Consider the following 27,987-nt stretch of genomic DNA (forward strand, 5'->3'; position numbering starts at 1 on the left):
TAAGAAACAGCCAGCAGAAAAACCTTGAAGCAGAAAAGAGCGTGGCCTGTTAAAGGAAGGCAAAGGTGGCCGTCAGGCTGGAGCATAGTGAACAGGGGGGAGAGTCATTTAAAGAGCGTGGACGGAGTCCCTGACAGACAGGACTGAACCTGCCAGAGCTTTGACTTGTCAGACTCTGGGTTCTATCTCAGTGCCACAGAAAACAACTGCCAAGTTTTTCCAAATTTCCTTGAATCTGAGATTTAGCCTCACTCTATTCCTGTTTGTAAGATCTGCATTCTGCAAAGCAAAAGAATCTTTTTGAGGAAACTCATCTGCAGTGACTAATACAAAAGAAGCTCAGTCTACAAACACTCAATTTTCTTTGGTGTACGAAGGAGTTAAGGCAATGTTTTCAGTGTTGCCTGCAGAGTGAAATCACCTGGGAAATTTTGATAATTCCCATTGCTTTGTTTCTCCTTCGGAGAAATTTGATCTAACTAGCCTGGGGTACATAGCAAGAGAGTTTCTAAAAGATTATCTGTGATTCAAATGTGCAGCCAAAATTAAGAACAATTTGGAGGGAAAGCTAGAAAGCTCAAAGTTTTAACAATTCCTGTTCACCACATATGCATCTATTTTCAGCACAAGTTTTTGTTTTTGTTTTTGTTTTTTCCCAACAGCCCATGTGCTTGCCAGGCACCATTCTCACAAAAGTAGACTTCGAAAAAGTAGTACTTCACAAAAGTAGACTCATAACTCACAATAAACTCATAAGAATACTCACTATTTCCCCATTGGCTAAATAAGGAAATTGAAGCATAGAGTATGAATGATTTGCCCAAGGCCACATCACTGGTAAATGCAGAGCTAGTATTTGAACCGAGGCATCTGGCTTCAAAATACATCTTCTTACCTGCTTTGTTGTAAGACCTCTGAATTCACAAGAGAGGAGATAGCTTGCATGCTTTCTACACTGCCAGTGTCAACTGAAAGAAAAACATGCAACATAAAAGTAGTGGGTTAAATCTTTTTCAACATCATACTGAGGACTATAACCCAGGAAATATTCTCTCAGCACTGTGCTAAGTCACTTCAGTTGTGTCCGACCCTGTGCAACCTTATAAACTGTAGCCCACTAGGCTCCTCTGTTCATGGGATTCTCCAGGCAAGAACACTGGAGTGGATTGCCATGCCCTTCTCCAGGAGAACTCCCAGACCCAGGGATCAAACTGGAGTGTCTTATGTCTAATCTGCACTGGCAGGCAGTTTCTTTACCATTAACAGCACCTTGGAAGCCCATTCTCTCGGTAGATCTAGGAAATTACTCTAAAGAAGTAGGGGAAGAGAGAGTATACATGTGAATTTTTTGGCTAGTAACACATGGTTATATATAAAAAGATTACTGACATGCACAACCTGGTAAAATTCTTGAATTCTAAAGAATAAATACTATTAATGCTACCATTTAGAAAGAATAAGCTGCTGGGAAAAAAAAGCACCTTTGCGTTACCTCTGTAACACTAGTAGCTTGAAGACAGTAGATTAGCATCTTTAGAGAGAAAGCGAGGTTAGCTATGATGTAATTAATCTGAGAATGTGCAATAACTCAGAGATAAGATCATTCCTCTGCCTTGACTAGAAAAATATTAAAGAAAAGAAAACAGATTAATGTGCACAAATACTTCAAAACAGAAGTGGAAGAAACAGAATGAGCAATACACATTGCTAGGCATATGCACAGTTTCATATAAATAGATGAGGACAGACTGGGCATGTGGAGAATACGTGTATAATATAAATAGGAAAACTTGAAAGTATGAAACTCAGAGGGACAGTATAAGAAGAGAGGGATTAAAAGTTTCTAAGACCTCATGGATAGAGGGAAGAAGGAGGCAAGAGAAATTATTCTAAAGATCTTAGCATATTGGTAACAAAAAGTGGAGGAGAAACAGAGTTCCTCAGTGGAGGAAATTGTGTGTCTAGATAATGCAATCTTTTGTGTTTTGTTTTCAAATAATTGTAGAAAAATGTGTGTCTGATTAAGAAATGTAACAGAAAGTTTTAATAGAACTGTTGAAGACAGCGGAGAGTGAAATATTAACATGATTTAAACAGCTGAAATATGGAAAAGTATATGTAGAAAAGTGAAACATAAGTATTACATATAAAGTATGAGGGAAGGAATAAAATAAAGAGATCACTATCCAAGGCGCCTATTCAGTCGTGTCAGACTCTCTGCAACCCTGTGGACCCTAGCCTGCCAGGCTCCTCTGATTTCCCAGGCAAGAAAATGAGTGGGTTGCTGTGGCCTTGTCCAGGGTGATTTCCCTGGTGGCTCAGATGGCAAAGCGTCTGCCTACAATGCAGGAGACCTGGGTTCCATCCCTGGGTTGGGAAGATCCTCTGGAGAAGGAAGTGGCAACCCACTCTAGTATTCTTACCTGGAAAATCCCACGGACAGAGGAACGTGATAGGTTACAGTCCACGAGGTCACAAAGAGTTGGACACGACTGAGCGATTTCACTTTCTTTCTCCAGGGTATCTTCCCAACCCAGGGGTCAAACCCAAGTCTCTTCTCTTAAGTCTACCACATTGGCAGGTGGGTTCTTTACTACTAGCACCACCTGGGAAGCCCAATCGTTACACTAACTTAAAAAAGACAATACCCAGGGACTTCCCTGGTGGTTCAGTGGCTCAGATTGCACATTCCCAATGCAGGTAGCCTTGATCCCTGGTCAGGGAACTAGATCCACCTAAAAACACTGAGTGCCAGAACTAAGATTGGTGCAGCCAAATAAATAAAAAGACAACATTCACATTAAAAGATAAAAAACTTTAAACGAAGCATAATCAAACTGATAGAACTGACAATTAAGAGAATAGGCAAAAGATATCAAGAAAATTCAAACAAAAAGAAAGCAGAAGAGACTTCCTCAGTGTTCCAGCGCTTCCCTCAGCACTTCCACTCCAGGGAAGTGGATCCCCGGGTGGGGAATTAAGATCCCACATGTGGCAAGGCCAAAAAAAAAGCAGACTGGATTTTTTTTTTTTTTTTTTTTTGGCTACGTGGCATATGGTGTCTTAGTTCCCAGATCAGAGATCAAACCCACAGCCCCCTAGTTGAAAGCATAGTCTTAACCACTGGAACATCAGGGAAGACTCAAGACTAAATGGAATTTGAAGTTGAAAGTGCTAAACAGGATAAGGATTGACATTATGTAATTTTTAAAGACACAGTTTATGAAAAAGATAAATTAAAAATGTTTATGCACACAGCATCAGAACGATCAGATATGTGAATCAAAACTATTAGAAATGCATGACAAAAAATAAGATATTTAGTGAAACACAACTATATCCCTCTTAGAAATCAATTCTAGAAAAGCTAAATAAATCAATTAATTAAATAGCTATATATAGGATCTTCATGCTCAAGTGCTGTGTCTAACTCTTTTTGACCCCTTGGACTGTAGCATGACTCCTCTGTCCACACAGGATTTTTCAGGCAAGAATACTGGAGTAGGTTGCAATTTCCTCCTCCAGGGGATCTGCCTGACCCTGGGATCAAAACTGCATCTCCTGTGTCTCCTGCATTGCAGGCAGACTCTTTACCGCTGAGCCACTGGGGAGCCCATATAAAGGATCTTATGTTCTTCTAATACACAATATTCATTTTGTTTCCTTGGAAAATTTACATTTATCACATACTTGCCCACATAGAGAAGTTTAACAAATTAAAAAAACAAATAGAGATATCACTGCCTACTTTTTTTCTAATCATAAGCCAGTAAAAATTAGGGGGAAATATATACAAATGACAGAAAATGTAACTTCACTGAAATAAGAAATACACTGATTTCTTTACCTTTGGATCAAAGAGGAAATCAAAGATAATTTACAAACTATGAAGCAATGAAAAGGAGACTTCACACCAAAATGTAGGGAACATTCAAAAGCTGAACTTAGAAGGAAATCTTTCTCTCTAAATAAATTTATTACTAGATAAGAAACAAATAAAAATAAAGGAACTAAGTCTTTATCTTAAGAAATTAGAAAATTAATAGTATACTATAACTTTAAAATTTTTAAAAAATGCTGAAATTGAGGAAACAGGAAACAAAAATAATAGAAGAAACAAATAAGCTGGTTGTTTGAAAATAAACTAAATAAAGTTATAAGTCTGATTGAGAGAGAGCAACAATTAGATATGAGAAAAAAGGCGTACAACGTATTCAGCAAAGACTAAAACCATCATGAGAATACTACTAGCAATTCTGTAACAAGATACATGTATATGTTTGGCTGAGTCCCTTCTCTGTTGACCTGAAACTATCACAACATTGTTAATTAGATAAGGGAACTAGATCCCACATGCTGCAACTAAGACCTTGTGTAGCCAAATAAATAAATAAATCTGAAAAAAAATTGAAAGCCTTGAATGAAATGGATAATTTCCTATCAAAATATAAATTACCAAGTATGTGTATTTTATATAAAATTACAGTCTTTACAAAAGAGATATTAAAGATGATTTTTTTTAAAATTTACCACTTAAAAAAGACTCCAGTATGAGATGGATTCACAACTTTTAAGAACAGATAATTCTGTTCCATTTTTTAAATTTATTGTTTATATAAGAAAGTTTTCCAAAAAAAAAAAAAAGAAAGTTTTCCAATTTATTTTAGGACATGAGAATAAATTTTAAATATATTCTTTTATGGAGGCAAAAACTATAGTTGTATCTCACAACTACAAATGTATAATTCTCTTCCAAAATTTAGTAAATAGGATCCATATGTATATAAAAAAAATTAAAATTAGGTTCAAACAAGATTTGTTTCAGGAATGCAATATGTCTGAACATCAGGAAATGTACCAATGTAATTCATTACTATGACAATTAAAGAGTGCCTAGAACACCTTGGAGGTCCAGTGAAATATTTATTAATTTAAGTAACTATTTTATTTTATTCAAAAATAATAAAATAAAGTAATAAACAATTTAAGTAATAAAATAACACTTATTTTATTAACCAATAAAATACTAATCAATTATACTATTAATAAGAAAAATTAGTAAGGTGGCTACATATCAAGAAAATATATTAAATTAATTAGGTTTTTAATTTTCTGGTAACAAGCATGTAGGAATGAAGAATGAGAAAAATATTCCACATTTTATTCATAATAGTGGAAAGACTAAAATTCTTAGAAATAAATTGGTCAAAAATATGAAAAAAAATTTATAAAATCTTCTTGGTAGGGATAATATGAAAACATTAGACCCAAAGAAGTGGGAAAATACCTGGAGAAGGAAATGGCAACCCACTCCAGTATTCGTGCCTGGAAAAATCCATGGACAGAGGAGTCTGGCGGGCTAAAGTCCATGGGATTACATGACTGAGCATGTGTGCACGAGGGTGGAGGGAGATGGGTAAGCAATAAACTGCTAGAACTAAAAAAAAAAAAAGAAGTGGGAAAATATACTATATTTGTAGATGGAAAAAATTAGCATAAAAATAGTATTTCTCCCCAAATTAATATATTGATTATCATTCCAACCATGTTTATTATATAACTGGATAAAATGCTCCTAACATTTGTATGAAAGATTAAATGCCAAAGGGGAGCCAAAAAATTATAAGAAATAAGAACAATAAAGTCATTAAATTTTGAATATTTAATATAAATATGCTACCAAATCAATGTGATATAACAGGAAAAGACAAAAAGGTCGATGAACTAGAATAGAGAAAATACTTTATATACATTGAATTTAAGAGTCATAAAGATGATAGATTACCTGGAGTGAGGATAGATTTTGCCCCATTTTACATTTCCACCAAAAGTGCACAAAAGTTATCCTTTTAGAGTACTGATTTTGTTCAATCTACTTGAGGATCAACTTGATCCTTGTGAGGCTTATTATTAAGCTTTCCTATAGCGGATTCAGAGAAGACTTTACTCTGGGCTTTTAATTCATACTCCTGAGGCCTGACTCTCTTGAGGTCTGTAACTAATGCCCTATTTATGACAAAGTCTGTGACCGGTGTGAACACTAACTATTCTCTGCCCTGTGTGAACTCCAGGAATTGTTTTGCTTACTCCTTTTCGTGGCAGTTTCTGATTCCTCTCACTTGTGTGCATATCAGTACTCAGATATTTGAGGAGACCCCCTCTACAGTTCTCTAGACATCTCTCTTTGTGGCATGCCCTACTCTCAAGTTCTGTCTCAGAAATTCTAGCAGCTCCCACCTCCCCAAACTCCCATATCTGCCCCCCCAACTTTTAAAATTATGTTTCTTTCAAAGTTTTTCAGTATTTCTTGATGAGTGTTAGGGTCTGTTCTGGCAGAAAGTTAAGTTACTTTGAGGTCAACTTCATCTTTTTTTTAATATTTATTTATTTGGCTGCACCATGTCTTAGTTGTCGTACACCAGATCTTCATTCTTTGTTGCAGCATGGAGATCTTTCGTTGCAGCATGTGGGATCTAGTTTTCTGACCTGGGATCGAACCCAAGCCCCCTGCATTGGGAGCATGGACTCTTAGCCACTGGACCACCAGGGAAGTCCCCAACCTCATCTCTTTGAGGTTTGGATTTAAGTGTGTTTTAGGTGTGTGTATGTGTAGCCTCTCCAAAACTTTGGTCACCTGATGCGAAGAGCCGACTCATTTGAAAAGACCCTGATGCTGGGAAAGCTTGAGGGCAGGAGGAGAAGGGCACGACAGAGGGTGAGGTGATTGGATGGCATCATCAACTCGATGGACATGAGCTTGGGTAAGCTCCGGGAGTTGGTGATGGACAGGGAGGCCTGACCTGCTGCAGTCCATGGTGTCGCAAATAGTCAGACACGACTGAGCAACTGAACTGAACTGAACTGAAGCCTTTATTTAGAGCCAGTTTAGCTCCGCTGCTAAGATGGAACCTCTGAGATCTCTACTTAATGACCCATTTATTCAATGAGGTCTCTTCACTCTGTCTGATGGGCACTAGAGGCATCTCAAGGCTTGGGCGAGCTCTAGGAATTTTCTTTTTTTTTTATTTTTTATTTTTTTATTTTTTTCCATTTATTTTTATTAGTTGGAGGCTAATTACTTTACATCATTACAGTAGTTTTTGTCATACATTGAAATGAATTAGCCATGGATTTACATGTATTCCCCATCCCAGTCCCCCCTCCCACCTCCCTCTCCACCCGATCCCTCTGGGTCTTCCCAGTGCACCAGGCCCGAGCACTTGTCTCATGCACCCAACCTGGGCTGGTGATCTGTTTCACCCTAGATAATATACATGTTTCGATGCTGTTCTCTTGAAACATCCCACCCTCGCCTTCTCCCAGAGTCCACAAGTCTGTTCTATACATCTGAGTCTCTTTTTCTGTTTTGCATATAGGGTTATCGTTACCATCTTTCTAAAGTCCATATATATGTGTTAGTATACTATAATGGTCTTTATCTTTCTAGCTTACTTCTCTCTGTATAATGGGCTCCAGTTTCCTCCATCTCATTAGAACTGATTCAAATGAATTCTTTTTAATGGCTGAGTAATATTCCATGGTGTATATGTACCACAGCTTCCTCATCCATTCGTCTGCTGATGGGCATCTGGGTTGCTTCCATGTCCTGGAATTTTCTTGCATTATAGCTCCTCTGTAAACATTCTCTCCTCAGCAGTGTTTTGCCCAATCTCGTGGAGTTTTCCTTTTCACACACAAGACTAGAAGTCAGTCTAAAAGAATCAAGGGAGAGACATCTGTGAAGATTTCTGGGGTTCTCTTTCTAGTACCTTCCTCTCCGAGCCACTGTCCCACATATTTTAGCTATCTTGGCCTCCCTGAACTTTCATCTCTATCTTCTCATCTTAATAAGGCTTTCTGGCACTGTGATGAGAATTGTCCTTAGGGAAAGTTAGAGCCTTCCTCGTGCTCACTTCGTTTGCTTCCCTTTGCTGAAAGATCACAGTCCCGTGCTGACTGTTGTCTAGTTGTCTCATATTTCCCCCTACTTCCCCCGCTACTTTTTCTAGTTGTTTCAGTTAGGAGAAGGGGAATCCCAGAACAGCAGACAGACAGCCTTGACTTAATAACCAGATTCTTTGTAAGAGTCCCTGATGTTCTTAAAACTTAACAGTTACAACATTTGAAAATAGTTGATGAAAGTTCCTTTGCTCCTTAATGTGGAAAAAGCATACGAGAATGGAAGAAGTAAAGATTCTATTAACAATATCAAGTCCATAGTTCACTTCAAGTTGTTTTCCTAATGAAAACCACACTGCGGTCAATTGTAGGTACATAAAAAAGACAAATCTTTTTAGGATGTCTTTAGAGCATCCTAAGGGATCCCATTGAAAAAGAGAATGGTTAACTTTGAGCCAAGATTCACCTCCTTCTTATTCAATCATAATAACTAATGTAGCTCACAAAACCTGTGCCTGTGAGACATTTTTGGTTCCCTGTGAAAAGGCAAAACAAATAATATACTCACCATCAGTAAATGGTTTTCAATTATTTGTTGATTTAACAAGATAGTTTTAAATGCCCACAGTACCAGGCACTGTGGTGGTCACTTTGTTCAGTTCAGTTTAGTCGCTCAGTCGTGTCCGACTCCTTGCGACCCCATGAATCGCAGCAGGCCGGGCCTCCCTGTCCATCACCAACTCCCAGAGTTTACTCAAACTCATGGTCACTGGGCATACGAAAATAAGAAACAGTCTCTGATGTCAGGAGGCTTATGAGATAGTGAGTCGACAGGCTCCTGAGTACTTAATTACGGGTGCATTACATAACCACAAAATGAAGAATGTATGCAGGGGATCTCAGGAGCACAGAGAAGGGATATCCAGACCACTCCTTGACTCTTGAATCGCTCCCACATCTTGAAGCCGGCAGTGGTGGGTCATAGCACTGTGAGCTTGTTTTTCTCCTCACATCTCCTTATCTGCTTCCTGTTTCCACTTTTAAGAACTGTTGTGGTTACACTTTTAAGAATTTAAGAAGCGTTTAAGAATTGCTGTGGTTACAGGGCTTCCCTGGTGGCTCAGACGGTAAAGAATCCACCTGTGATGCGGGAGACCTGGGTTTGATTCCTGGGTTGGGAAGATCCCCTGGAGAAGGGCAGGCAACCCCCTCCAGCGTTCTTGCCTTGGAAATCCCACGGACAGAGGTGCCTACAGTCCCCTGGGTCACAGAGGTGGACACAACTGAGTGACTAAGCACAACACAGTGGTTACACTGGGCCTCCCTGGGTAATTCAGAATCATCCCATTATCTTAAGGTCAGATGTTTAGCAACCTTAGTTCCATCTGCAACTTTAATTACCCTTTGTTATGTAACCTAACAGGATCCAGAAATTAAGATATAGACATCTTGGAGGTTGGGGACAGGGAGAGGTGGGACATTATCCTGCCTTCCACAATAGCATATGAGTCAAAGAGGAGATCTCATGAGGAAAAAAAAATTATATATATGTGTGTGTATATATATATATATATATATATATATATATATATATACTTAATGCGGCTTCCCTGGTAGCTCAGCTGGTAAAGAATCCGACTGCAGTGTGGGAGACCTGGGTTCAGTCCCTGAGTGGGGAAGATCCCCTGGAGGAGGACATGGCAATCCACTCCAGTATTCTTGCCTGGAGAATCCCAGGGATAGAGGAGCCTGACGTGCTACAGTCCATGAGTTCGCGAAAGGGACAGACACACCTGAGCGGCTAAGCACAGCACAGCATATATTTTAACAGAGTGGAAGAGAAAATATATGGTGTTAAAATTTGTGAATGTGGCTATAGCAGATACTTAGAAAAGAAGAAAGAGCTTTTTCTTGTGGGCCCGGGGTGAAGAACACGCCTTGCAGTGCGGGGACGTGAGTTCAGTCCCCAGTCAGGGAACTCAGCTCCCACATGCTCTGGGGCAGCTGAGCATGAGGTCCGCAACCAGAGAAGTCTGTGCACCACAGAGAAGACCTAGCACAACCACAGTTTTATTTTTTTTTTCCATTTATTTTTATTAGTTGGAGGCTAATTACTTTACATCATTGCAGTGGTTTTTGTCATACATCGAAATGAATTAGCCATGGATTTACATGTATTCCCCATCCCGGTCCCCCCTCCCACCTCCCTCTCCACCCCATCCCTCTGGGTCTTCCCAGTGCACCAGGCCCGAGCACTTGTCTCATGCACCCAACCTGAGCTGGTGATCTGTTTCACCCTAGATAATATACATGTTTCGATGCTGTTCTCTTGAAACATCCCACTCTCACCTTCTCCCAGAGTCCACAAGTCTGTTCTATACATCTGAGTCTCTTTTTCTGTTTTGCATATAGGGTTATCGTTACCATCTTTCTAAATTCCATATATATGTGTTAGTATACTGTAATGGTCTTTATCTTTCTGGCTTACTTCGCTCTGAATAATGGGCTCCAGTTTCATCCATCTCATTAGAACTGATTCAAATGAATTCTTTTTAATGGCTGAGTAATGTTCCATGGTGTATATGTACCACAGCTTCCTCATCCATTCATCTGCTGATTGGCATCTAGGTTGCTTCCGTGTCCTGGCTACAACCACAGTTTTAAAAAAGAAAGCAAGAAAAAGTAAAGATCTTAAATCAGCAATCTAAGCTTCTGCCTTAAGAAACTGGAGAAAAAAGAGCAAATTAAACCCAAGCAAGCAGAAGGCAGGAAATAACAAAGATTAGAATTCAGTAAAATTAAGCACTGGGAAGACCCAAAAGGATGGGAAGGGGAGGGAAGTGGGTGGGGGGATCAGGATGGGGAACACATGTAAATCCATGGCTGATTCATGTCAATGTATGGCAAAAACTACTACAGTATTGTAAAGTAATTAGCCTCCAACTAATTAAAAAAGAAAGAAAGAAAGAAAAGAACTGAAAAATAACTGAGAAAATCAATTAAATCAAAACTGATTCTTAGAAAGATAATATATTTCTTGCCAGACTGACCAAGGAAAAAACAGAATATACAATAACCAGTATCAGGTATAAAAGAAGAAAGATCACTATGTATCCATTAACACTAAAAAGGTATTAAGGAGACACTGTGGTGAATTTAAATTAAAGCCAGAGGTAGATTGAGGAGAGTTTCTAACAGTAGTAAAAGCGATGGGGAGAAGCTGAAGCCAGAAAAGTAAAGAAGCTGACAGGCAGCCGAAGAATGGACTTGAGGACTATGATTTTGTATTGATGTACAAAGTCTAGGCAGCTCAGAAGATTTTTCCAGAAGTTAACTTGAAGGTTGACGTTCTATGATGGCAGTGGAAATATTGAGTTGGCCAAAAAGTTCTTTCAGGTTTTTCATAACATGTTACGGAAGATGCGAGTGAACTTCTTTGCCAATCCAATATAAGGATATAAGAGAACCAAGAATGCTGGTCAGAGAGAATCTAGGTGCTCAAAGAGAAGTCTAAACACATTGAAGGAGTCTGGGAATACGAGGGAGCTAGAAGGAGGGGGATAAAGAGATCAAAAGCAGGCTGACAGAGAGATGGACTAAGGGATGGGTGAACTTTCTGCAGCACAGTTTCTCTGGAAATGCTCCTTCCTCAGCAGTTGTTCTTTGCCCTCCCTCATGGAATCCCACCCTTCACCCACACGATTGGAATTTAATCTAAAAGATTCAAGAGCGAGACCTGTATGCAAATGGAGGTTGGGGGTTGGCAGCAGGTGGAGGTTCAAGGAGTTAGAGGTTTGTGCAAATGCAGAAAATATATATATTGAAAAGGAAGGCCTAAAAGTGTTGGTATTTGGGAGATTTGGTCAGGTTTTCTTTGTATCTCTCATGTTCCAGACATTAATCTGTTCACGGAAGATAATGGACAGCAAGGCAGACAGGTATTTGCTACCATAGAGTTTACAGCTTAAGTACTGATAGGTAAATGGGCAATTGTAATATTCAAAGACACATGCTAGGAAGCATTTAGAAATGGTATGGAGGAATGGTCAGATTTTAAATGAGACGATACAAGGCAGGCATGAATGGCCAGGAGGAGAAAACACTTAAGCAAGTGGTACTGAGTGTTATAATCCTCGGTATACATCTGTACAACCTACAAACTTCCGATTAGACAGACCACAGCTATCAAAAAGCTCTCCAAGCTCAACATCACAAATCTCCCGTAAAAACCCTCAGCCAAATTATTTCACCAGGACAAAACAATTTTTCTACAAGGTTTTTCTATCTCTACACTGATTTATTTCCCAAGATAGAATAGTCATTCAGGCCTAGTTCAAGTGGACAAATCTCTAGAATTTCCAGTTCCATTTAACTACTGATATCTAGTTTTAAAAAGTGAGACTGACTCACACTGCTACCATTCTAACTGAACCTTTTCAGTTAGATACCTTTGTACACAGTTCTATTGCCAAGTATGTTGAACATGCATTTCCATTTGATACAACCTCATGCTCTGTTTATTTCAAAATACACGTAGTTTATAAAAGGAAAAATAAAAAGCACATTACTTTTAAACTGTTTGGCTTCTTTGTTTGCCCTCCCTTTTAAACTGTTGAGATTATATATTTTTACTATAAATTGATAAGTTCTGAGAATCTGCAAGTTTTGGTTTAAATTCCTTCTTTGACAGGTATATGTAAAATTTCTTGACACTTTACTCACCATTGGCATCTGAGGGCTAAATGGCTTGGAAACTGTTTCTTCTCCCTCCCCCAGCCCATATGTCCCTTGGAATTTTCTTGTTTTCTACAACTCAGGAGAAAATTGACTTCAAAATCAGTCTTGACAGTATGCTGGCCAGCCTGGTAAATTTCACTGAGCTGCTAGTGCCCCTCTGTGCCCAGGGCTTACAATTACAGCTCAATGTTTGTTTGCTAGGAAGATGCATTTGAACTGCTGCTTCACACGCATGAACTATGGCCTCTAAAGGCTAGAAAGAGCTGTAGAGAAATGAGATAAGGACCAACTGGAAGCTAGAGGCACACGTGCTGCACAGGAGATAGTGGATACAAGAGCAAGGAACAGACTCCGATTAAAGGAGAAGCAAGTGGGAGTGCCGAGTTGGCCACTCCACCTCATCGTAGCTGTTTTCTGTGCTGCCTGTCACACAGACAAGCGCTACAAAGGCAAAAATGCTTGCCTGGCAGTCAACAAAGGCTGTTTAATGACTGAGCAAGGAGAGAAACAAAAGGGTTTAATTCACAGAAATTTCGCAGTAGATGGTAGCTATTTTTCTTTGTATTATTAATTATTCTTTGTTGTTTTTGTTTAGTCGCTAAGTCCTGTCCTACTCTTTGTGGCCCCATGGACGGTAGCCTGTCAGTCTCCTCTGTCCATGGGATTTCCCAGGCAAGAATACTAGAGTGAGTTGCCATTTCCTTCTCCAGAGGATCTTCCTGCCCCAGGCATTGAGCTGGTATCCCCTCCATGGCAGGTAGATTCTTCACCACTGAGCCATCAGGTAAGCCCTGATTATTCTTCACACCAAGGAAACCAGATCTGAAAGAGACACGTGCACCCCAGTGTTCATTGCAGCACTGTTTATAATAGCTAGGACATGGAAGCAACCTAGATGCCCATCAGCAGATGAATGGATAAGGAAGCTGTGGTACATATACACCATGGAATATTACTCAGCCATTAAAAAGAATTCATTTGAATCAGTTCTAATGAGATGGATGAAACTGGAGCCCATTATACGGAGTGATTATTCTTAACAGATTCTTAAAATGAAAAATTTTTTGACAGTTTTATTTAACAAATCCCCCTGTGTCCAAGAGCATTTCCCAACTTCAGTATTTTATAGGCTTATGTTTTTTTTATTCATTTGTTTTAATTTATAAATATGAATTTAGCACTACATTCCAGGATCTGTCTGGAGATAAAAAATGTGACAAACACAGTTCTAGCCCCTAGAGGAGAGCATATCAGACGGTTATGTTGAAAGTCCCTGTCTTGCTGCCACGCTCCAAATTTCAGCTCCCTCAGCTCTGTCAGCTGCAGGAATAATATCTCTACTTTGTTTCCTCCATTTCCTTTATTTTCTAATTGTATTCCTGTTTTCTCTCTACTTTATCTCCTCATACTCAACTTATTCTTTGTCAAATGATTGCATAATAAACTCAGATTTTTTGCACTTGTAGAAATTCAGCTATACAGAAACATGCATCTATACTGGAATTTCTATAATTGGCTATAAAGGTGTGTTTGAATTCCCTTTTCATCCCTAAGGAGAAACCTCATTAGAATAAGAATGTAGTCCCTGTAACACTTGCTTAAAGGAAAATATGTTCATGGAGGATTATAAATACCTTGGGAACACAAGATGCTTCTACATGAAGAAATGGAGCTCAGAAACACTTGAAATGATGATTTAAAAGACATACATAGATAATAGTGGCAACCTTGGAAAGAGTTTCCTGAACTCTTGAGTTTTTCTCTCTCTCTTTTCTTTTTTGTTGTTTTGGCCACAAGGTATTTGGAAACTTAGTTTGCTGACCAGGGATTGAGCCCTTGCCCCCTGCACTGGAAGCACACAGTCTTAACCACTGGATCACTAGGGAAGTCCTAAGTTTCTCATGCTTTTACTACTTGTTCAGGAATACTGTGTTTGCCTCAATAATATTAATACACCCAGCGTTCATGTATGTGTGTGTGCTCAGTTGCATCCAACTGTTTGTGACCCCAAGGACTGTAGCCCACCAGGTCCTCTGTTCATGGAGTTTTCTGGGCAAGGATATTGGAGCAGGTTGCCATTTCCTACTCCAGAGGATCTTGCAGACCCAGGGATTAAACCTGCATCTCCTACATTGGCAGGTGGATTCTTGACGGCTAGCGCCACCTAGGAAGTCCCTGATACACCCAGGAGATTTCTATTTATGATAGGCTACAAAAGTGTACAGACGTTATTAGGCTAAAGCAGGGTTTCTCGACCCTTGGCACTATTATAATTATCCTGCCAATTAAACTTGGCAGGATAATTTTTCATTGGGGCAGGGGAGGGGAGTTGTGTTGTACATTTTAGAAGGTTTAGTCTCATTTCTAGCCTCTTCTCACTAAATACCAGTAGTGAAAATATCATCAGATGTTGCCAATGTCCCCTGGAGAGCATAACTACTTACCTCTGTTGAGAATTGCTGAACTACGTCCACCATTTTTAGTTTGTTCCTGAGCATTACAAGTTTAATTCAACCCCTACCATTCTACTGAAACTGTTAAACCAAGATCGTTAACTGCTACCTTGGAGCTAGTGACTGAGAGCACGCACGCGCTCACACACACACACACACAAACCAGTAGACGTTTGCAGGTCCTTATTTAACTTGAATTCTGCAAAGCATTTCAAGATTCTTTCTTTCTTAAGACATTCTCTTCTCCTTAACACTGACTCCTAGTTTGCCTTTTACCCCTTTGGCTATCCCTTGAAGCTCCTCTTTGTTGTTGTTTAGTTGCTGAGTAATGTCCAACTCTTTGCGACCCCATGGTCTGTAGCCCGTCACGCTCCTCAGTCCCTGGGATTCTCCAGGCAAGAATACTGGAGTGGGTTGCCATTTCCTTCTCCAGGGGATCTTCCCAACCCAGGGATCAAACCTCTGTCTCTTGAACTGCAGGCTGATTCTTTACCACTTAGCCACCTGGGAAGCCCTTCGCCCACCCCTTAAAAGTCAATACTTTCAGGACTTTCTCAGTGGTCCAGTGGTTCATAGTCCACCTGCCAATGCAGGGGACATGGGTTCCACCCCTGGTCCAGGAAGATTCCATGTGCAAATAAGCCCTATGCGCCACAACTGCTGAAGTCTGTGTGCGCCAGAGCCCATGTTCTGTAACCTGAGAAGCCACTGCAATGAGAGGCCTGAGCACCGCAACTAGAGAGTAACCTCCACTCACTGCAACTAAGACAGCTCATGCGCAGCAATGAAGACCCAGTGCAGCCAAAAAAAAAAGTCTGTGATTTCAGGGTTTGGTCCTAGGCCCTGGGGCTGCTGATTTTTACACACTCCCCCTGTATGATCTCATTCACTCCTGCGGTCAATTTCCCTGTCTGTATTGATGATTCTTTAATCCTTGCCTCAGGCCCAGATCTCTCTCCTATGCTAGCAGGTAGGGGTATTTCTATTGGGGAAGTTCTCAAGCCTTCAAAATAAAAATGTCCCAAACCAAAAGAATATGATCATTTTTTTTCTTCTAGTATGTTCCTTATTTCAGTGAAAGGCATCACCATTTTCTAATTGCCTAAGCCAGAAATACAAGACTCTAATCCCTTCTTGTCTCTCTCACTTTGCTTAACCTCATCTCCTAAAATCAGTGCTGTATAAACTTTGGTATGAATAAGAATCACAAGGAGGATTCATTAAAACTCAGACTCCTGGATCTTGTCCCCCGGAAATTCTGATTTGATGGGGGTTGGGGGTGGGAGTGAGCCATGGTTTAGCATGCTCTGGGCTTCCCCAATTGCTCAGTTGGTAAAGAATCTGCCTGCAATGCAGGAGACCCTGGTTTGATTCCTGGGTTGGGAAGATCCCCTGGAGAAGGGAAAGGCTTCCCACTCTAGTATTCTGGCCTGGAGAACTCCATGGACTATACAGTCTACGAGAGTGCAAAAGTGGGGACTGAAAAATCTGAGAATCTGCATTTTTAACAGGCTTCCAGATGACCCTGATGCTCTGCAGAGCACATTTTGTGTCACATTGTCCTAAAGGACTTCTCACTGTTTTTTTATGATAAAGCCCCAAATTTTAGCATGACGATCTATATGATTTTATTTAGTTCTTTACATTCATTTCTTACTACGCTCATCTGATTCCTGGTGCTTGTTTAATGGCACGCTGTGTCTTGAAATCTGAATATTTATCTCTTTGCTTGGCTGATTCTTACTCCTCTCTCAGTATTCAGATTACTCATTTATTCTACAGAGGTTACAAAGTCTTTGCCCACAAACAAGAAATTTTCTAAAATGAACTTACTTGTTTGACTTCTAGATAACAGAAATGGAATATCAGTGTTAGTAATCTTAGTCAATTCAAAATGTCCTTCACATTCTGCCTGGGTTGTATCAGTGTTTGAGGGGACCTATTTTTACCAAATTCATTGATTGGACAAATGCTGGGAACCTAGCCCAGGTTGAGACCCATTGTCTCAGCTTCTTTTTCCACTCAGATCTGTAGTCAGATTTGACTGTGGCTCAGGTCATGAACTCATTATTGCCAAATTCATGACTTAAATTGAAGAAAGTGGGGGAAACCACTAGGCTCTTCAGGTATGGCCTAAATCAAATCCCTTACAATTATACAGGGATTGACAAATAGATTCAAATGACAAATAGATTCAAAGAATTAGATCGGATAGAGGGCCTGAAGAACTATGGACAGAGGTTCATAACACTGTACAGGAGGTGGGTCAAAACTATCTCCAAGAAAAAGAAATGCAAAAAGGTAAAATGGCTGTCTGAGAAGGCCTTACAAATACCTGAGAAGAGAAGCTAAAGGCCAAGAAGAAAAGGAAAGATGTACCCATCTGAATGCAGAGTTCTAAAGAATAGCAAGGAGAGATAAGAAAGCCTTCCTAAGTGATCAGTGCAAAGAAATAGAGGAGAATGATAGAATGGGAAAGATTAGAGATGTCTTCAAGAAAATTAGAGATACCAAGGGAACATTGCATGCAAAGATGGGCACAATAAAGGGCAGAAATGGTATGGACCTAACAGTAGAAGAAGATATTAAGAAGAGGTGGTAAGAATACACAGAAGAACTATACAAAAAGATCTGAATAACCCAGATAACCACAATGGTTTGATCACTCACTTAGAGCCAGACATCCTGAAGTGCAAAGTCAAGGGGCCTTAGGAAGCATCACTACAAACAAAGCTAGTGGAGGTGATGGAATTCCAGCTTGAATTATTTAGGATTTCAAATCCTAAAAGATGATGCTGTGTAAGTGCTGCACTCAATATGTCAGCAAATTTGGAAAACACAGCAGTGGCCACAGGACTGGAAAAGGTCAGTTTTCATTCCAATCCCAAAGAAAGGCAATGCCAAAGAATGCTCAAACTACCACATGGTTGCACTCATCTCACACGCTAGCAAAATAATGCTCAAAATTCTCCAAGTCAGGCTTCAACAGTATGTGAACCGTGAACTTCCAGATGTTCCAGCTGGATTTAAAAAAGGCAGAGGAACCCAGAACTCAAATTGCCAGCATCTGTTGGATCATAGAAAAAGCAAGATAATTCCAGAAAAACATCTACTTCTGCTTCATTGACTACACTAAAGCTTTTGGCTATGTGGATCACAGCAAACTGTGAAAAATTCTTAGAGATGGGAATACCAGACCACCTGACCTGCCTCCTGTGAAACTTCTATGCACATCAAGAAGCAGAAGTTAGAATCGGACATGGAACAACAGATGGTTCCAAATAGGGAAAGGAGTGCATCAAGGCTGTATATTGTCATCCTGTTTATTTAACTTATTTGCAGAGTACATCATGTGAAGTTCTAGGCTGGATGAAGCACAAGCTGGAATCAAGATTACAGGGAGATATATATCAATAACTTCAGATATGCAGATGACCACCCTTATGGCAGAAAGCGAAGAGGAACTGAAGAGCCTCTTGATGAAACTGAAAGAGGAGAGTGAAAAAACTGGCTTAAAACTCAACATTAAGAAAATGAACATCATGGTATCCATCACTTCATGGCAAATAGTTGGGGAAACAATGGAAACAGTGACAGACTTTATTTTCTTGGGATCCAAAATCAAAGCAGATAGTGACTGCAACCATGAAATTAAAAGATGCTTGCTCCTTGGAAGAACATCTTTGACAAACCTAGACAGCATGTTAAAAAAGCAGAAACATTACTTTGCCAACAAAAGTCCATATAGTCAAAGCTATGTTTTTTTCAGATAGTCACGTATGGATGTGAGAGTTGGACCATAAAGAAGGCTGAGTGCCAAAGAACTGATGCTTTTGGACTGTGGTGTTGGAGAAGACTCTTGAGAGTCCCTTGGACTACAAGGAGATCCAACCAGTCTATCCCAATGGAAATCAGTCCTGAATATTCATTGGAAGGACTGATGCTGAAGCTGAAACTCCAATACTTTGGCCACCTTATGCAAAGAACTGACTCATTTGAAAAGACCCTGATGCTGAGAAAGATTGAAGGTGGGAGAAAGGGATGACAGAGGATGAGATGGTTGGATGGCATCACCAACTCAATGGACATGAGTTTGAGCAAGTTCTGGGAGTTGGTGCTGGACAGGGAGGCCTGGCGTGCTGCAGTCCATGGGGTCACAAAAAGCTGGACACAACTGAGCGACTGAACAACAACAAGCCCAAGCTGAGAGCCATTGTCTCGGCTTCTTTATCTGCTCAGGTATGCATGGCCAACAAAGACACTGATGCTGCAATACAGGAAGTCTGTGCATAGCAACAAAGACCCAGTCCAGCCAAAAAAAAAGAAAAGAAACTGATGCTGAGACTGGAGCAGCAGAAGCTTTATGCAATAGCCAAAGAATGGAGAAGCAGGAACTTAGTTTGCAAATCAACTTCTCAACCCAATGTGGGTGGAGACACCATCTGTACAGGAGAGTCACGGTAAAAGGGAGTGTATTGGAAAGAGAGGGAGGAATATTCATAACTTATCCGAGAACACAGGTGTGGTTTGGATCTGGAACTGGTGCCACTCCTTTTCAGTCTTTGCTTGGACTTTTCTGGTTATTGTTATGACAATTGTCAGCTGCCATGGTGCTGGTGGCTGTGTCATGTAGCATGCTATTACTGTGTGTCTATAATGAAGATCAAGGTCTACCGGAAGTCAAATCTGTCATTGTGGGTCTACGTGGTTCTAACCAATCCTTGTTTTTCTTTTTGTAGGCTCTTCCTGAAATTTAGGTAAGAGTAATTGGTTTCCATTCAAAGGAGGAGCAGGGTATGGTTCTGGGGCAACACTATGAACTTTGGAGATGCTGGGCAATCAGGGTCTCCATCATCATCAGCCAAACATGCAGCCCATTGTCATCCATCCACGTTCTCATAGCCACTTGGCCCTCAAGCACTGCTGTGCCCTCCTTGTCTTAGCCACAGGGTCTCTTCAAGGAGGGTGACCAACCATCCCAGTTGGTCCAGGTATGAGGGTCCCCAGGGTGTGGGACTCTTGGTGCTCAAATCAGGAGAATCTGGGGCAAACTGGGATGACCAATCACCCTGTCTCCAAGTCCAATCCTTTGTCAATTTTTCTCTGTAGCTCATAGAAACATTTGAAGACTCTCTTAACACCGTCATTAAGGAAACTCTGTTAAGTCTATTTCAGGCTTTCTGTCTAGACACCTGATGCAGCCATCTCTACTCTACAGCTCCTGGTCCATCCTAGACACAGGTGAACTTTGAAAAACTTGTTACCTTCTCGGCTTTTTTAAGGAAGGGGGAAATTTGTTTTCTTTGCTCTTGGATTTCCCAAAACTCTGTGGGATGCTATCCTTATGAAGATATTGAGCCACAAATAATAATCATACTACAGTGGATTATATAAATTAGGTATTTGTCTTCTTCAAGAAGAAATCCAAAGATAGGAAATTCAGGATCAGAATGCTTATTCAAGATTCTTTCTAACTTACTGCTCTGCAATTTTTAGTATAGATTTTGAGTCTCATAAGTGTAGTATAACTATTATAACTCAAAGACTATTAATTCAAGTGTTTCTCTTTTTATATCTATAGCAGAGGAAGGCAAGACAGAAGAGGTTGGGATATCTGAGAAATATCGGTATCTGCCAGAGGAATACTCACCAAGGTCTAACTCCTTTGCTTTTCCTCTGATTCTCCTTGACCAATAATTACTAATCAAGCCGTTACTCTGGGCTTCCCTGGTAGCTCCACTAGTAAAGAATCCACCTGCAATGCAGGAGACCCCGGTTTGATTCCTGGGTTGGGGAGATCCCCTGGAGAAGGGATAGGCTATCCTCTCCAACATTCCTGGGTTTCCCTGGTGGCTCAGACAGTAAAGAATCTGCCTGCAATGTGGGAGACCTGGGTTCAGTCCCTGGGTTGGGAAGATCCCCTGGAGGAGGACATGGCAACCCATTCTAGTATTCTTTTTTTTCCCCCACTCCAGTATTCTTGCCTGGACAGTCCCCATGGACAGAGGAGCTGGTGGACTGGGGTTGCAAATAGTCGGACACGACTGAGCAACAAACACAGGCAGTTACTCTAATTGCTTATATATTCTACTAAAATATCTCTTTAAATAACAGTGGCTTGGTCTTCTGAAAATCAAAATCTAAAAATGAAAATCAGACTTCCCTGGTGATGCGGTAGATAAGAATCCACCCATAATGCAGGGCACACGTGCCTATGCTCTACAAGAAGAGAGGCCACTGCAATGAGAAGCCCTCACACCACAACGAAGAGCAGCCCCCACTCACCGCAACTAGAGAAAGCCCAATGCAGCAACAAAGACTCAACACAGCCAGAAATACTCAAATAAGTAAATGATTTTTAAAATTAAAATCTTTGTTGTACTATGTTCTGCTGTCCCTATCTTTCCTTGGTACCTAGGATGCCTCATGGCTCATGGAAATACTAGGAGGAAATTCCCACAGATTAAAGTATCAAAACTTTGTCCTACCTCAATTCACGCAGCAAATGTTTACCGAGTGACCGTTATGTCCCGGGCACAGTGCCGGGCCCCAGAGACTCAGTGGTGCCAGTCATCAAGGTGTCTGTTGTCACGGAGCTTAGAAACATGGACACAAATAAATGTTAGGAGTGTGGCAAAAGTACTGAAGCTGAGCAGAAGCCTGTGGGGTCCTCTTGGGTACAAACCCTTTCTGTGTCCTCTGTTTCTTGTTTGCAGGAAAAAAGACTTCAGCCTCCCTAGACCTTCCATGAGTTCCAAAGAGCAGATTCAGTTACTGATCAGAGAAGTGAGGGAACACAGAAGCAAAAAAGAAGCAGTCAACAACAAAAAAAAATGTGGGATGGTCAGGGTCCTGGCTCCTCATCAAGGGATACACACACACACACACACACACACACACAAACACACACACACAATGTGGGATGGTCAGGGTCCTGGTTCCTCATCAAGGGACACACACACACACACACACACACACACACACACAATGTGGGATGGTCAGGGTCCTGGTTCCTCATCAAGGGACACACACACACACACACACACACACACATATAATATCTTTGAGTTCTTCTGCCAGAACTAAGGGCCTCCCAGGTGGCGCTGCTGGTAAAGAACCAGGAACTAAGGCTCCCACCCAGGTGGAGGATGGCAACTTTCAACTGAGGACAAGATTCCTTGAGGAGTGCCCTGTTACCTCGCCAACCAATTGCGGAAAGTCACACATCCTGCAGCCCTTACTCCAAATTTGCCTATAAAAACTTCCCTGAAAACCACTGGGGAGTTTGGGGTTTTTTGAGCATGAGCCAACCATTCTCCTTGCTCAGCCCTGCAATAAATCTTTCTCTGCTCCAAATGAGAACCTGGAGGCAGATGAGGACTAGGCCTGTAAGAAGATCAGAACGGACGCGCGGAAGACTCTCCTACCATAATGACAGGAAGACAAGATGGTATGAGATGAAGGTGGAAAGTCAGGAAACACCCTGATCATGTGGGGACTTTATAGGTCATGGTAAAGAATTTGAGTCTGTTCAGTTTTAAGTTTTGTAAGTGTTGTTTTTTGGTCAAGGCAGTTTTTGTTTATGCTTGTTTATCTGTTTTTGCTGCACTGGGTCTCTGTTGCTGCACGCGGGCTCTCTCCCGCTGTGGTGAGCAGGGGCTACTCTAGTTGCAGCACAAGGGCTTATTGCAGTGGCCCCTCTTGTGAAGCACAGGCTCTAAGGGCACCGGCTTTAGCAGCGGCAACACGCGGGCTCAGCGGTTGCAGCTGTGGGCTCTAGAGCACAGACTCTGTAGTGTGGCACACAGGCTCAGTTGCATAGGCATATGGAATCTTCCCAGACCAGGGATTGAACCCTTGTCCCCTGAATTGGCAGGTGGACTCATCCACTGTGCCACTAGGGAAGTCTGAGTTTATTTTTTTAAATTACTCTGGCAGCTGTTTGAAGAATATATCACAGTGGGTAACAGGGCAAAAGGCAGAGGCAGGGAGGGCCTTCCTTGGTGGCTCAGTGGTAAAGAAACCACCTGCCAATGCAGGAGCTGTGGGTTCAATCCCTGGGTTGGGAAGATCCCTGGAGAAGGAAGTGGCAACCCACTCCAGTATTCTTGCCTGGGAAATCTCATAGACAGATGAGGCTGGCGGGCTACAGTCTCTGAGGTTGAACACACTAGACAAGAAGAAGCAGGGAGACATGCTAGAGGGTTATTGTAGTAACACAAAAAAAAAGGTGATTGTGGGTTTCACTAGGGTGGTAGAGATGGAGAATTGATGAATGCAAGATCTGTCTCACACAGGGAGCCCAGCAGATGCTCTGTGATGACCTAGAGGGGTGGGATGTGGAGGGAGGCTCTGGAGGGAGCCTATATATACAGGCTCATTCCTGTTGTTGCAATGCAGAAACCAATACAATATTATAAAGAAATTATCCTCCAATTAAAAAACAAAGAAACAAAAAATCTGTTTTTCCAGGTATAGTGGATGGATGTGAAGATTAAGAGAAAACAGAAAGATATTAGCTAGGTTTTGGCCGTAGTAAATGGCAACCCACTCCAGTGTTCTTGCCTGGAGAATCCCAGGGACGGCAGAGCCTGGTGGGCTGCCGTCTGTGGGGTCGCACAGAGTTGGACACGACTGAAGTAACTTAGCAGCAGCAGCTGTAGTAAATAGATGCATAATAAAATTATTTACCAAGACAGGAAAAACCAAGGAAGAAACAACTTTTGGAGAGAAATTGAGGGATCTATTTTAAACATATGGTGTTTAATATGCCTATCTGACATTTGAGTCATGATGTTAAATGGGAGTTGCCTATATACATGTCAAGTGCACAAAGGAGTGATCAGGAGTGATAGATGTACAATGAAGAGTAGTGAATATGTAGTAGATACTTCAAGCCAAATGACTGGGTGAGATCACTAGAGAGAGTGTTTTATTGGAGAGAACTAAGTCTGGAAGCCCACTAACATTTAGAGACTGGCAGAAAGAGTTGGACACAACTGAAGTGACAGAGCATGCACTCACGCGTAGGTGGAGAAGCAAGCAAACAGATGGAAAAGATGCAGCTAATAAAGCAGGGGAAACTGGAAGATTGTGATAACCTGGAAGACACAGGGGGCACAAATGTCACAAAAAAGAGAGTGGCCAGCTGAGTCAAATCTACCGAAATATTGAGAAAATTAGGATAAAGGATGTGCCCATTTGATCAGACTTATCTTGTGAGAACAGCTTGGTTAGTTGATGTCCCTATGGTTCCATAGCTCCATGTACAGGTCCTATAGAGCACTTACCAAACTTTAACTGTTTCAGTTGTTTGTGATTCCCATTAGACTGGAAACTGGAAGAGGGCAGAAGTCATATCTTACTGGATTACATTTGTAGCACAATATCTGACAATGGATAACAAGGTAACATTTCCAGGCACAAGGTATTCAAACCTGGTGTCTTTGAAGGGCCACAACCAACCTGCCACAATTTACATCTGTATTTCCCTACTCTGTGCTCAAAATTGTGCCAAACTGACTTATTGCAATCTGTGAACATTCCTTAAACCCCACTGTAAGCTACAACTGGAAAATTATTTTACTTTTAGACAAATTATTTCGCAATAAAGTTTTCATTGTTTTTCAGTGATGAATACAAACTACTGTGCTTAGATTCTAAGATGATTAAGCTATTAAATGATCTGGGATCCATATTATTTGAACAGTGGTTGAAACGATTGGCTATACTGAAAAGAGAAGGCTTAAAGAAAGATATACAGCTTTCTTCACATGTATTAATATAAAGATGTTTCACAGAGAATAGAGATTAGATACATGTTGTGTAGGTTGAATGAGAAACAATTTATTGTAGGCAGTGAGAGGTAAATTTCAATTCAATATTAAAAATTCAGAATGGACAATGGAATGGGCCCCTTCAAAGTGAAGTCTCTTCCAAATTCTGGAACAACTCATGAATATCCAAAGACTCTGAGAGCAGGAATGTGGACAGAAGTAGAGAATATATCCTTAGAGGCAAGGATGAGGATATTTTATAAAAACATAAGGTTTCTTTAATGGCTGATTCTAAATAAATTGAAGTAGTGTTATCGTTCTCAAATCCATTTTTCAAATTGTAGCCAGAGTGATCCTTTAAACGTCAAATCTGATTATATCAGCCTCTTTAATTAAAACCCTTCATTTGCTGAAACGTCCTCTCAGTATTGATTCCTGGCTTCTGTGCTGGTCTCATCTGAAGTTCTCTGCATTCTTATCTTACTTGTTTTTCTCTACCTCAAGGTTGTAGGTCATGCTATTCTCTCTGCTTGCAGAGCTCTCCTCTCTTCTTAACCCAGATTGCACCTTTCCAAAGGTAGCATCTTCCCAGCAGCTTTCCCTAGTAGGCTAAACCAGTTGGGTCCCCATCATTCGTGCTGTGCTCAGTTGTGTCCAACTCTTTGCAGCCCACCAGGTTCACCTGCCCATGGGATTTTCCAGGCAAGAATACTGGAGTGGGGTGCCAGCTCCTACTCCAGGTTATCTTCCCACCCAGGAATCTAACGGGCATCTCTAGCCTCTCCCGCATTGGCAGGCAGTTTCTTTACCACTAGCGCCACCTGGGAAGCCCCTGAGTCCCCATATACATTTGCAAATACTCAGAACTGCTTTATAAAGATGAAACCATTCAATTGAATAATGACCGTTTCTGTTTTTCCTGCTAAACAGTAAGTTCTTAATGACAAGGCATTGTATCTTATTCAGCACAGTGCCTGGCATATGGTGGGCACCTTCAAATATTTGTTGAATCAATGAATCAACCATCTGGTTTGAATGGAAGAGGAGTCTGATGAAAAAGAATATGTTTGCTGACATCAGGTTTCTGGTTGCAAACTCTTAGAAACACTGGTATGGTATCTTGGAAGAACTTATTTCATGAAAGAAAGGGGAGACACAGGAGGAAATCATCAAATCTGACAGGTTTGTCGAGGCGGAGTCAACATGGAAAGTCATGGGGGGAAAAAGCTTCATGAAAGATAGGAAAAAAATGGGAAACCAAGGCATAACGGCCTAAGAAGTATCATTTATTCATTCCTTCCCAAATATTTATAGAATACCAGTAATGTGTCTGGCACTTGGAGTCAGAAACTCAAGGGTGGGCGAGTCTCACACAGTTCTTGCCTTTAAGAAATCTACAGCCTAATAAGGAAAGAGAAATACTGAACATAATAATTTCCACGAAGTATAGTAAGTTGGGCTAGAGAAGATACACCGGTGGGGAGAGAGATGAAATGATGGACAAAGATGGGTGGTCAGGGAAACCTTCTGGTTTAAGACGAGACACTGAGATTTAAGCAGGAGTCCAGGTGGTCTGGGGACCTGAAAGAAATTCAATAGTTAGGATTTGGGATCCCACAGAGAAAGACTGCCAAGATACTGAGGGGGGCACCTCGGCAAAATCGTTTTACCCGGACCTCCGGAAGGCAGAGGTCATTAGCCTCGTGAACATCCCCTGGGCAAGAACAAGAACATCGTGCACTTGAACATTCCACCTGAGCTGGGCTCGCCTCAAATTCCTCATTCCTCACTGAACGCAGTCTCCCACCAGCGGCAGAGAGGTGGCGGCCCGCGGACAGCCGAGCTCCGCCGGAGCTGGCCCGCAGGGTCTCGCTCGGGGCCGCGGCCGCTGCCCGCAGGCCCCGCCCACGCCCAGGCGCGCTCCGGGGCCGTGTCCCGGGGGCCGCCCCCGCCGCGGCCGTCACGTGACCCAACGTGTGACGTAGGAGGAAGGAGACGCCATTAGAGGGAGGCGGAGAGCGAGCGCTCCTCGCCTCTCCCCCGGTTCCTGACGTGGTGCTCGGGGCCCTTCACTCTCGGACTTTCCTCTCGGCGCTTCCAGGCCTCGCCCGGAGGCGGCAGTGGGGACGGCGCCCGGGGCGGGGGGCGCCGGTGCGGAGGGGCTGCGCGGGCCGCGGCTGTGAAGGTGCCGCGGCGTCTGGGGAACTCGGCGCGGCGCTAGGGCTCGGGCGGCGGGGACGCGACGGGATGGCTGCGGCCGGCGGCGGCGGGGCGGCGGCGGGCCGAGCCTACTCGTTCAAGGTGGTGCTGCTGGGGGAAGGCTGCGTGGGTAAGACGTCGCTGGTGCTGCGCTACTGCGAGAACAAGTTCAACGACAAGCACATCACCACCCTGCAGGTGCGGGCCGCGGGGGGCGGGGGCGGCATCTCAGGGCCCCTGCGCCTCCGCGCCTCAGGGGACTTTGCCACCGCGGTCCTCTGGGTCGGGGCGCCCAGATCCCAGGCCTGTCCCCTCCGCCTGCGCATTGCCTTTGCGGTCTCACCCTGGGAAGACGCGTCGTTGGGGCAGCCCGGAGACGGTACAGGCTCTCGGGAGAGAAGTGGAAGGGCCCTGAAAAGTCCCCAGGGTACCCAGAGTGGCTGCGCATGTGGTGGGGTCACGGTCGTGGGGCTAGTTTTTCCTCTCTGACTCGCTTCCGCTTGGGCCCTAGGTGCCTTCACCCTGCAGTCAGTCAACCGAACGTCAGCCCTTTTTCTTTCTTTCGGAATTAGGAACTTAGCTGCGGGTTTGATTTTGCGAACTAGGTGATGTGTAACTTCAGCACTTACTGATGACTAAGTGTTTGTGCAAGTTCCATTTTGTCCTGTCTTCGAACAACGTGCCGATTGGCAAGACTTTTCTCTCCGGAGGGATTTTGAAATGACCGCTTGCTGGTGAGGGTTACGCAGTTCCATTGCAGCCTGCGTGGGTCTGACTTGTGGGTCACTTATATTCACCGATGCGGGTCGACACATATTCACGTGGAAACGTCATACGAATACTGGCCAACAATTGGTCCTCAAGCTAACAGCTTTACTGCTGTTTATTTTCTTTGCTTGTAAATGTAGGGCCAGCTTTCATTT

The 27,987-nt window shown here is 42.1% G+C and overlaps 1 protein-coding gene and 2 long non-coding RNA genes across 4 annotated transcripts in view; 2 read left to right on the forward strand and 1 right to left on the reverse strand.

The window, feature by feature from the left end:
* Positions 1-21,475, forward strand: LOC139030792 (uncharacterized). Its single transcript, XR_011483169.1, has 2 exons — positions 1-20,330; positions 20,671-21,475. It is a non-coding gene; the product is annotated as an uncharacterized lncRNA (long non-coding RNA).
* Positions 21,476-26,130: 4,655 nt separating this feature from the next.
* Positions 26,131-26,843, reverse strand: LOC139030793 (uncharacterized). 2 transcript variants are annotated; one of them, XR_011483171.1, is made up of 2 exons: positions 26,542-26,843; positions 26,131-26,446 (listed from the first exon to the last, which is right to left on the reverse strand). It is a non-coding gene; the product is annotated as an uncharacterized lncRNA (long non-coding RNA). The 2 variants fall into 2 exon arrangements; XR_011483170.1 differs by having other exon boundaries at positions 26,536-26,843.
* Positions 26,844-26,884: 41 nt separating this feature from the next.
* Positions 26,885-27,987, forward strand: part of RAB21 (RAB21, member RAS oncogene family) — a 29,855-nt gene continuing 28,752 nt past the window's right edge. Inside the window, exon 1 of the mRNA XM_070454198.1 lies at positions 26,885-27,262. Coding sequence (XP_070310299.1) covers positions 27,113-27,262 — 150 coding nt within the window. The 5' untranslated portion in view covers positions 26,885-27,112. The remainder of the gene's footprint in view (positions 27,263-27,987) is intronic.

The sequence above is a fragment of the Odocoileus virginianus genome, chromosome 24 (assembly GCF_023699985.2).
Source record: "Odocoileus virginianus isolate 20LAN1187 ecotype Illinois chromosome 24, Ovbor_1.2, whole genome shotgun sequence".
NCBI lineage: Eukaryota > Metazoa > Chordata > Mammalia > Artiodactyla > Cervidae > Odocoileus > Odocoileus virginianus.